This window comes from Thunnus albacares, chromosome 17, assembly GCF_914725855.1.
Source record: "Thunnus albacares chromosome 17, fThuAlb1.1, whole genome shotgun sequence".
NCBI classification, from domain to species: domain Eukaryota; kingdom Metazoa; phylum Chordata; class Actinopteri; order Scombriformes; family Scombridae; genus Thunnus; species Thunnus albacares.
In genome coordinates, this window is record NC_058122.1 from 18962136 (window position 1) to 18974170 (window position 12035).

Sequence of the window (12035 nt, forward strand, 5' to 3'; positions counted from 1 at the left end):
AAGAAATGAGTGTTATCAAATCCTATTTCAGTATCTTAGACTAACTAATTTGATTGAGAATATATGAGTTTTGTTATAAATATTGTAAATACTAAATATTCTGATCCATTATCCATACCAGTTGGTTGCGGTAATGCACCAATTCGTTGTTTTCTGACAGCCAATAAACCTCAAAGAAGAAGAAGAACTTACGGCAGTAAGTTGAAAGTTTCCATGGAAGTAAACAAGAGAGACAGACACTTAAAATTACACTCCAAAGGAATCACACAACACTAGGTATTAGAAAATTGTTGCAGAGCAGTTCAGGTGATGTAGGGTACATGGCTATTTTGAGATTTTAGAAAACACAGGACTTAATAGGAGAATTTAATGCATTAGTATAGTAATTGTTCTGATCCACACTCCAATCCAGAGGGTGGCGGTAATGCCACCTGGAAACACCCGGACGCTGTTTGCCAACCGCCATTAAACAACAAAATAAGAAGAAGGCGGAAATACCATTGTGAACTACACGCATTGGGAGGTCTGCAAGCTAGCGTTAGCTTAAGTTATATTACTATTTTATCCTGGATCAGTCAATTTCTCGGGGAAGAAATGCCTACGCTCAACGGAAAAACGGATGTTATATTTGTAAGCTTACCTCTATATAATTATATATTATAATGTTATCTAATTTGTTATCTAGCTAATGTAACGAATGTAAGTTAAGCTAACGTTAACGTTTGCTGGAATGCTAGCTTGGTGTAAGTTAACATCGTTGAAGTTAGCTTGTTGTGATTTAAAAGCAAGGAATCCAGAGACTTGCTGTCAGCCATGCTTGGTTCCTAAATTTTGGTAGAAGTACTTAAATTCTGAATTCACAATAGTCACGGTTAATAAACTTAGTAGCGTTTGCAATGTACGGAAGAAAATGTGTTAACGTTAATGTAATGTTGTGTTGTGGCTTTAATGTTAGTTTTAGCAAACGTAGCGGTTGCGTAAAAGTTAAAGGACGGGTTCAAAATTTTTCAAGTCTGTCTTAAGATAATAATCAGGTACCTAAATGAACATTTGAATTAGACTTGCTGTAATCATTCCTCCTGTTCACACTGACCATTAGAATATTCATTCATACTGCATATACAATGTAAGTGACAAAATCCAAAATCCTGCTCTTGTGCAAAAATGTATGTAAACGTTTTGCGTCTCTCCAGGAGTTTTTTGTGATTATTGCGGCAAAAAATGCCTGATTCTGCAGCGTCTTTTCTCATCAATTGCGATAGATTTTGCGTTGTTTCATGTGCTCTATTTGCGGTAAGGTAAAATTGCGGGAATTGAGAAAAACTGCAAGCGAAGGAAAATAATGCGAATTTCTGAACTACTACCAATGAAGAGTTATAAGTAATTGCTTCCTTTGATAAAAGCATACTGCATATCACAGAAACAACTGTATTTCAGTGCTAATTTTTAGCACTTTTATAGCTATTTTTTTATTTTCTGAACATGAGAGCCATGGACTCAAAGTTATATAAAAAAGAAAATACTGTACTTGTTCCATTTATAAATAAACTTCCACCTCAAAATTAGCACCAAATAAAATGTCAATTATACCATTAAAATTCATTAAACATAAAAATATAGTTTCATTAACTGCGATTATGTAAATGACCACAACACGAAATGTGATAATTGGACCAAATCACAAGCAGCCTGTTGATTTGGCCATTTCATGCAGAAAAGTTGCGGTAATTGCGATTGCTAAATTGCAATTTCCTTGAAGAACTGGTTTATCTGAAGCCAATATGAAGATTCAGCCATCCAAATTAGTCAAATCATGTGGATATCTTTTAATGTTAGTCTATTTAATGCCAAAGTCCCTCTTTTTGTTGCTATACTTCCACCGCAGCTCAACAGGGAAAAACTGTCCAAGGAAATACAAAGAGGGAATTTCTGCTAAAAAGACTGTACATGTGGCAGATATCCACATGATATGACTAACTCAGACTGCTGAAGCCTCATATAAGCTTAAGATAAACTTTTAAATGTATTTTTGCACAAAATAATTGCGTGGACACATTGTGGATTTTGGCCCCTATCACTTACATTGAAAGCGCATTTGAAAGGGATCTTTTAATGGCCAGTATGAACAGGAAGAATGATTACAGTGAGGAAAACCTCTTTCAGTGTTTATATGGGCATCTGACTGTTCTAAGACATACCTGTAAAATTGTGAACCTATCCTTTAACGTTATTATTACAGTTAAGCTTGAAGTGTTACATGCTGTGATTTCTGGCTCTGTTAGGAGAACGATGATCTGCCTTATGAGGAAGAGATTATCAGGAACCCATACTCAGTCAAGTGCTGGATGCGTTACATCGAATTCAAACAGAATGGATCCAGATCTACCCTCAATATGATATATGAGCGAGCTCTGAAAGAGCTGCCTGGAAGGTAACTAATATCACACAGAGATTATTGACATTGTACTGCTGCTGTGATGAAAAGCATCATTCATCACTGGTCAAAATATCTTACTAGCAGCGTTGTGCCTTGTTGGATAAATACCCTGACTTTTATTTAGGTCATGTCTGTGGAAGTGTTAAGATGGATTTTGTGGAACACATATTTGCTCATGGCTCACTATTTTTTAACCTGTATTTCCCCCTTCCTACAGCTATAAGCTATGGTACAATTACCTGAGAGAGAGAAGGAAACAAGCCAAAGGGAAATGTATCACTGAACCAGTCTATGAAGAGGTCAATAATTGCCATGAAAGGGCACTGGTGTTCATGCACAAGGTGAGGCTAATGTTAGAAGTCCATACTGTACCTCTTGATGATAGAAAATAACGTGACGTTGTTTGTGTAAGTTGTGCTTGAAATTAACAATCTATCTTTCTCCAAACTAGATGCCCAGAATATGGCTTGATTACTGCCAGTTCCTGGTATCCCAATGCAAGATCACAAGAAGTCGGCGAACATTTGACCGGGCACTCAGAGCTCTACCTGTCACTCAGCATCCACGTATCTGGCCTTTGTATCTTCGCTTTGTCCGTAACCTGCCCCTGCCCGAGACAGCCATCCGGGTGTACCGCAGGTACCTTAAGGTGAGGACATAGTACACAACTTAGTTCCATACAGCAGCTGTCATTTAGGATGTCACATAAGAATGTTTCTGATTACATTGATGACTGCAGTATATAACTTATTAAAGTGGATGTGGTGTGGTACGATGTCCCTGTATAGTGTGATAGGTCTGATTATTTGTTGTCAATAATTTCTGTAAATGTCTGAAGATTCTCAGCCATACAGGAGCACTAAGTCAAAGGCCACTGGATTTGGTGTTTTACTCTTAAAGATATTTCACCAGTCATCCAATTCATCTAATGATGAACAGCAAGCAAAGCATACTTCTTAAAAATCATAGTCATACAACTGGATAAGATAACTATTCATTAATGAAAATACTATTTAACAGGATTGCTGTCAGTATGTTCTGTTATTTCTAAGTGAAATTTTTTCCTACATATATGAAAAAGTCCTTGAAATGTGTCATATGCTCTTTATACCATGTAGCTTTCTCCAGAGAATGCAGAGGAATACATCGACTACTTACGGTCTGTTGGCCGCTTGGATGAAGCAGCTGTGCGGCTTGCAGCAGTTGTCAATGATGAAAGCTTTGTGTCCAAAGAGGGCAAGTCTAACTACCAAGTAAGATTTTCTTCTCATTCCCTAACAAGTAATTTGTTTTCCAAGCTGCAACATAAAATAAATCTTTTTGCTACATTTATTTCTTGTGACAGCTGTGGCATGAGCTATGCGACCTGATCTCGCAGAACCCTGATAAGGTGACCTCTCTGAATGTAGGAGCCATCATCCGGGGAGGCCTCACACGCTTTACAGACCAGCTTGGCAAACTTTGGTGCTCCTTGGCTGACTATTACATCAGGAGTGGCCACTTTGAAAAGGTGCTCTTTCTCTGAATAGCTTCCATGTCTATACACATCATAAATCACTTAACTTAAGTAGTTAGTTTGGCTCAACGACATTACCATCTACTTACTGTATGCCAGTTTGACTGACTATATTAAAGAGAAACGCCACACTGAATACTTATTTCATGTTGTGATGGGGCAAAAAAAATTTCTGAAGCACTGAATCAATGTGAAGCAGTTGTATTGAAAATGGTTCACAGTTTCAAAGCATTTGATACAGTCAAAATGATGACATCTGCTGAGCAACTATTGGTATTGCATTTGTATGGATGGATTAAACTGAGATGAAACAGTTAGTCAGGATGTAAGTGGTCTTATTGCTTTCATTATTATTTTGTTCAATAAAGTCTCTACTATTAAAACTGATCACTTTTAAACAGAGTCAACAGCTCTGTTTTTAAACAGATAGCACATCCTGTATCCAAAACCAGTGCGATACCTCTCTGATACAAGTGTGATGTAACAAGGCCTTGTTATGTGATTTTTGGCGTGGTAAATGCTGATAGAGAGGTTTCTAGCATAAGTATTTGAGGATTTACTTACTAACTCTTTAATGTGTCTTGTCTTAGGCCCGTGATGTATATGAGGAGGCCATCCTTACTGTGGTAACAGTAAGGGATTTCACACAAGTGTTTGATAGTTATGCCCAGTTTGAAGAGAGCATGATTGCTGCCAAGATGGAGACCACTGCTGAGATAGGGCAGGATGAAGATGGTTTGTACAGATTCAATAAAAAGGAATGTTTTCAATTCTGTTTTCAATTGTCATTGTCACGCATGCCTTACTGTTTGTCCTTCACTTCTCAGATGACATCGACCTGGAGCTTAGACTGGCTCGCTTTGAGCAGCTGATAGCACGGCGGCCTCTCCTGTTGAACAGTGTACTGCTGCGGCAGAACCCTCATAATGTCCATGAGTGGCACAAGAGGGTAAAACTGTATGAGGGCATTCCACGGCAGGTGAGTTTTAGGTCCTTTGTTTGTTTGTTTATGTTTTTTGTTGTTTTTTTTTTAGTTTTTTTTACATTACTAATAGATTCATGGTCACTGTATCCTCTACAGATCATCAACACATACACAGAAGCAGTACAGACTGTGGATCCAATGAAGGCCACGGGAAAGCCTCACTCTCTCTGGGTTTCTTTTGCTAAATTCTATGAAGAAAATGAGCAGCTGGATGACGTAAGTCACTGAGATCTTACTTTAAGAGTACTGAATACATCCATTTCATAAACGTGTTTTTTGTTTTTGATATGTCTTACAATTGCTGCCTGTCACTCAGGCCAGGACCATCTTTGAGAAGGCTACCAAGGTGAACTACAAGCAGGTGGATGACCTTGCCACAGTGTGGTGTGAATATGGAGAGATGGAGCTGCGCCACGAAAACTATGAACAGGCCCTGCGCATACTCAGGGTGAGATGCTTGCATCACATCTGCATTCATTATTACAGGTGTAATGAACTGTGGGAAAATACAGCATTGGTATTTTTTTGTACAAAGCATATTCACTATTGAGATTTTTTTTCACAATTTTCAAACTTCAGGTGTTAGGTAGTTTATAGGGTACTCCATAGGTACAGTAAGGCCTAAAGCACATGTCATAATAATGCTTATATAGACATTTGGTGTTAAACAAAGACACTAGCTTATGTGGCTAACAAAAACAGGACATACTGTTGGTTGCTTTGTCTGAAGCTCCCTCCACTGTTCAAATGTTGCACTGATTTTCACTTGGGTCTTGGGGAAAGAACCAAGTGCTGAGAGCATGCTGGGTAATATGGGGGCCATGGAGATTTACATTCATGACAAAACACATTCTCAGCAGAACTGCCTGTTAAGAAATCTTGAAATCTCCGTAAAACAGAGAAATGACAGGAATCGATCAGCAACAATTGCAAGTCCCTGTTCATGAATTATGGTGATTTTTTTTTAGCAAGGTGTAAGACATATATAATATATAAGAACACTTATTTACTTGTTTATGGATGTTGAAAGACAAACATTTCTTTTAATAATTTGAACATAGAAAGCTACAGCCATCCCATCCAAGAAAGCGGAGTACTTCGATGCATCTGAGCCAGTTCAAAACAGAGTCTACAAGTCCTTGAAGGTCTGGTCTATGCTGGCAGACTTGGAGGAGAGTCTTGGTACCTTCCAGGTATGTTCATCGTATGTTTGTGGGTTTTCTTTGTTAGTGCACATGAGCCAAAGATATGCAGTAGGTATAAATCACATGGCAAATAAATGCTCAGATATGTAGTCTTGTTCCACCATGTGCATGTCTTTAAAATCAGAATTGTCAACCCTCTTTACAGGTAATAGATGATTCTTTCTCCATTTTCTTTTTTTTCCTCCTCAGTCGACAAAAGCAGTGTATGACCGCATCATTGACCTCCGCATTGCCACACCACAGATCATCATCAATTATGCCATGTTCCTTGAAGAGCACAACTACTTCGAGGAAAGCTTCAAAGTAATAATATTCCACTTAAATAACTAAACATATAATGTCAGTATGTATTCTTGTCTTGCTCAACGTAGCACCCATTTAAACAATTCTTTAACCTCTCTGTCAATACCTTTCAAATCTTTCTAGGCATATGAGCGTGGCATCGCTCTCTTCAGGTGGCCAAATGTTTACGACATATGGAACACTTACCTCACCAAGTTCATTGATCGTTATGGGGGTAAGAAGCTGGAGAGAGCCAGAGATTTGTTTGAACAAGCCCTGGATGGCTGTCCTGCCAAGTTTGCCAAGAGTAAGTAGCTTTGTTAGAATTTCATTGACAACTTTTATATATTCCACATTGTTTCCACTAATCTTTTAAGATTAAATGATCTGAAGCCCATTGTGCTTTGCTTTCCAGCCATTTACCTGTTGTATGCCAAATTGGAGGAGGAGTATGGATTGGCACGACATGCCATGGCTGTATATGAAAGAGCAACGGAGGCAGTAGAAACTCAAGAGAGACATCACATGTTCAATATCTACATCAAGAGAGCAGCTGAAATATATGGAGTCACATATACCAGAGCGATATACCAGAAGGCTATTGAGGTACATGGTAGTATTATCATAGCACAACACCAGTGCATATTACGCCGCAACAATGAAAGCTGATTATATGTAGCATTTCATACATCCAGATGAAAATCCCCTAAAAACTGTTTGAAGACTTACCTGGGATATTCTAAATAATGTATGCATTATGATAATTTGTTCAATTCAGTATTGAAATAACTAAAATCTGAAATGTACCTTTTCGTATTTATCAAGGTCCTTCCTGATGAGCATGCGAGGGACATGTGCCTGCGATTTGCTGACATGGAGAGTAAATTGGGTGAGATTGATCGGGGCAGAGCAATCTACTCCTACTGCTCCCAGATCTGTGACCCCAGGGTGAGATAAACCACCTCCTGCCATTACCTTTGTCTCAATAAATTGTCAGACTTTTTATTAATGTGCACATATTTCACACATGAATTTCTCTGATATATTTATGAATTTTCTTTCTCAGGTGACAGCTGAGTTCTGGCAGACCTGGAAAGAATTTGAGATCCGCCACGGAAATGAGGACACTATTAGAGAAATGCTGAGGATCAAACGCAGTGTCCAGGCTACATACAACACCCAGGTCAATTTCATGTCCTCTCAGATGCTGAAGGCCACAACAAGCTCCACAGGCACTGGTGAGAGAGCTTTCAGTAACTCATTAGCTTCTGGCAAGTATTTTCCATAATCAGTAACAAAAATGCACCAAATGGACTATATGGTGTCTTTGGTGGGATATATGAAATTACATTGATATGATAGCTACACATGCCACCAATAACCTATTGCCTAAAATCCTGAGGTAACACCGCACAGCACAAGAACTAATGCACAAATATGGTTTACTAATGTTTCCATGTATGTCCAACCATTGTGTGTTTGTGTCCAGTGTCAGATCTTGCTCCAGGCCAGTTGGGGATTGATGACATGAAGATGCTGGAGCAGAAAGCACAGCAGCTTGCTGCAGAGGCAGAGCATGATAAACCCAAGCCAAAAGAAAAGATTCTCTTTGTCAGGTTTGTTGTCCTTTTTTTTTTTTTTTTTACTCTAGAGAAAAGTAGCTGTGGAAAATTCAACTAATAAAATTGTGGTTGTGGCAATCATGTGTGCGTGTGTGTGTCTTACCTGCATGTGCTTATGCAGGAGTGACACTTCTCGCAGTGAGTTGGCTGAACTTTCCAAACAAGCCAATCCTGATGAGATTGACATTGATGATGAGGATGAAGATGATGAAGACCAAGGACCAGATGGTGAGTGATGCAACATACCTCGCCTCAGCAGTAAAACAGAAAATGTGATGTTTGTTTAAACATTAATGCAGGCATATTTTATTCATGAAAAAGCATGTGCTAATTGCTGTCTCCTCTCGGCCTTTACAGAGGTGCAGCTTGAACAGAAGAGCGTCCCCACAGCTGTCTATGGAGGGCTTAAAGATGACTGAAAGATACCTAGCAAGACCACTTACTGACTTTTTCAAAGAGGCAGTCCTTGGATTTCTCTTGTAGTCATAAAAAAGACTAAAAACATTTGGACAAATGTTTAAATGTATCCCCTTTTACATTAATAGAATGTGACATACGTACTTAAGTGAAAACGGTCAGAATGGAAATATTTGTACCTTCTGTGTATTTTTTTGTAGAACAGTATATAAAGATATGAACTTGTCATTATTGGCCACATGGTGTCAGTCTTTCTCAAATACAAAGTCGAAGGTAAGAGTAATTTGGCAGTCTTCTGTTATGAAAAAGTGATATTTGGTTACATGATAACTATAGTTTAAGCCAGGTGTAGTTTGACTTCATTTCATTTTTCTAAAAGCAAGGGGTTAACAGGGAAAACACTTTTGTACACCTTATAAACACAGAGATCTTTCTCTAACAGGAAGCTCTGTCTGAGAAAACGGGGGAGGAGCATATATTCTTCAACGGGAAGCATTCATCTGAAAGTGGAGTATTCGGGCCTCACATTGTTGACTTGAGGATCACTAACTTGGGTTTCTTGAAGAACCTTTGTTTTTGAGGTTTCATTTTTTGATTATTTTTTTTTTTGTTGTTTTGAGATTTTCAAATACAGTGGGTGAACTGTAGATTGAATATAATAAACGGGGGCTGTATGAGCCTTTTTATTAAAATAACTAACCTTTTATTAAAAAAAAAAACTTGCAGGTGCTCCCTCAGTTTGCTGGTCATTTTTAAGGTGGTCGGTTACAGTGCAGTGGAAATGTGTCTTTGAGACAGTGTCGGTGAGAGTCATCTTGTGACCAATACAGTCTGTGCATGTGTTTGCAACTCGTGCACCAGTATTTCCCACAGTAACAAGCTGGGCTTTTGAACCTCTGCAAGTTGCTTAACATTGTCTTGAAAAGGTGGTATAATAAAAATGTATTTACACTTGTAAAATGCTGTGACTTTAATCTAACAGGAAGCTCTGCCCTAGAAAACAGTGTAGGTGGGTAGGAGTTGGTTTAATTTAAAAGGAGGATTTCATTGATCTGGGAGCAAAGCATTCAAGTCTCACATTGGTGGTGTGATGTCTCTTGTATACTGAATATCTTGCAAAACTCCTAACCTTTAATTCAGACTTCACTCAGCACACTAACAATTGTGCTCCAATGATTCAAGTGCACAAGAGGAATGAATAAATACTGTATTCTTCAGATCTACTTCAGTGTTTGATGGAAAGGTCTTGTGCTTTTCCATTGTTGCCACCTCATCATAAGGGTAATATTGACAAAAGACTGGGAAAAGTACTGACTGGAGAGAAATTGTTTCATAATTAGATTAAAATAGCTGAGAGGTAATCCTCTTACAAAGTTACTACAGATGGATGCTTGGAGAACTCTTTGAGCAACATCATGTGATGAGTCACTCTTGAGATTTGTTTTCCAATGTGGATGATGCTCCTGGAAACAAGACTTCAAAAACAACTGGAGAGACACCATCTCAGGTCACAATAATAAGTAAATAAATTTCCTAATTTAATTTCCCTTTTTCTTTCTGTGTAGATGTATATAGAATACAATAATGTTTACTCCAGTCCAGTCATTGCAGTTTTTATTCTGTATATTGCAGGGTGCTTAAAGGTACAGAGAGTTATATAAGCAATTGACCATAGCTGCTGATTAATACAATTGACCATAGCTGCTGATTAATATTGGAAAGTAACTTAATAATTATTTAATCTTTAAGCTGATATGAATAGGTCTGCTTTGATTACATCCTTCCTTCATAGTACTGTATGATCAACATATGCCTTACTTTTATCATGCTATTGAAAAGAAATTAATGCTGCTCTTCATCTTGTACTTGAATTCACTACCTACCAGTATGATTTGTGACATCACAACTAATTCAGAAGCTGATCATGGTCCAGTATGCAATTTACACAAGTGATGTGGAAACGTGAAGCCTCTAGTGAACATGCAGTAAGAATGGACTTTTCAGTGGAGTGGGAGACATCATCTTGCATCCAGCAGTTCAACTTTGAAATGAAAAATAATTGCATATTCATGGATTGTTTGTTTGTTTGTTTCACCAAAGGAGAAGGAGTAGATGCAATTTTAAATTTGTGGAAAAAACACAAATCATTAGATAGTATGGAGTATTTTATGTCTTAAAACATGTCTGGAGGGGCTCTTTAACGTAGTTACTAAAACAAGCATTCTCAGGGTGTCACCTCCATGTCTACCATCTCAACAATAAATAAAATTCTGAACTTTTGTCTTCCAGCTGCAAAAGGTTAGTGGTCAGCATCAGCTACAGAGCAGCACCTCTGGATCTGATCAGAGTTTGAACAGGTCACTGCATCAGGTCTGATGTTTTATGCTGTTGAACCAGGGTCATCAACCTGACAAAGTCTGTAACCAAGAAGGTAAATCCTAATTTTCATAGCCCATCACACTGAGAGAAACTATAATGAGAGATTGTGTTTTTTAAATGTATTCTCCATCTATGTGTTTTAACAGCCATGAATGTTCATTACCAATATCATGACATTACAGACAATGCGGATAAGTCAGCATCAGTTGCTGAAAGAAACTTAGACTAAGTATACTTGTATACAATTGAGGTAATTGTTATTTACTTGAGTGTTTCAATTTATGCTGCTTTATACTTATACGCCTTCATTCCATAGAAAAATATTGTACTTTTTACTCCACTACGTTTATCTGACAGCTGTAGTCACTAGTTATTTGTATTTTACACACAAAACATAAAATCAACTTATAAAGTATAGTGCATTATTACACAGTAGATTAAAGGCCCAGCATACCCCATACAAGTGTTTACAGTTTTTTTTGGCTGATAAAAACCTGCTCAGGTTGGAGTTGTGCAAAGCTATGCTGCGATTTACATGAGATCACCAAACTATAATGAGTATGATAAAGGTGTAACTTGTCCTGCAACAAACAAACAAAGGAGTGATATCAATCAAGCCAAGTTTGAGCATGCCAACCCATTCCTGAGGAGATGTCTTATCAAGATGAATCAACGAAAATATATATGTAGGGGTGGACCATGCTATGCAGGTTGAACCACCCAAATAATAAAATTGTATTGATTAGTTTAACCTTAACCAGCTGTTACAATGTGGCTTAAATTTTCACTTATAATAATGACCAAATGTAATATATTCAACACTAACAGCTTGAAGGGGGCAACTTTAGGTTACTTTAGCTCAAGTAAAATCGAACTTGTAATGGAGTATTTTTACATCATGGCATTGCTACTTTTACTTGGGGCCCTAATAAAATGATCTAAGTGCTTCCTCCTCTGGTCAGCATTTATGTATAAAATACATACATACAATACATGTATAAAATTGTTGTCACGGCAAATATTCCTATTATAAGAGCGCTTGTCCATACTTGGCATTCCCAGTCAAAACGTGTCCCTCCAGTAGAGGCACCTGTAGCAAGGCACACCTCATCTCTACCTGCTGTGTGCATTCACACAGGCAGGTCCCGCCCCTCATCGCCCAAGCTCAATTCCTATTGGATGACGGCATGAG

General features: G+C 38.0%; 1 protein-coding gene across 1 annotated transcript; it reads left to right on the top strand.

Annotated features, from left to right (window-relative positions):
• Positions 1-469: 469 nt before the first annotated feature.
• xab2 (XPA binding protein 2) lies at positions 470-8692 on the top strand. The gene is made up of 19 exons (XM_044330919.1): positions 470-630; positions 2283-2431; positions 2655-2778; positions 2889-3086; positions 3556-3690; positions 3783-3947; positions 4544-4688; positions 4781-4932; positions 5035-5154; positions 5255-5386; positions 6000-6131; positions 6333-6446; positions 6570-6732; positions 6841-7031; positions 7251-7373; positions 7492-7663; positions 7915-8041; positions 8169-8275; positions 8405-8692. The coding sequence occupies exons 1-19, from the start codon at positions 595-597 to the stop codon at positions 8464-8466; spliced, it is 2547 nt and encodes an 848-aa protein (XP_044186854.1). The 5' UTR covers positions 470-594; the 3' UTR covers positions 8467-8692.
• The last annotated feature ends 3343 nt before the right edge of the window (positions 8693-12035 follow it).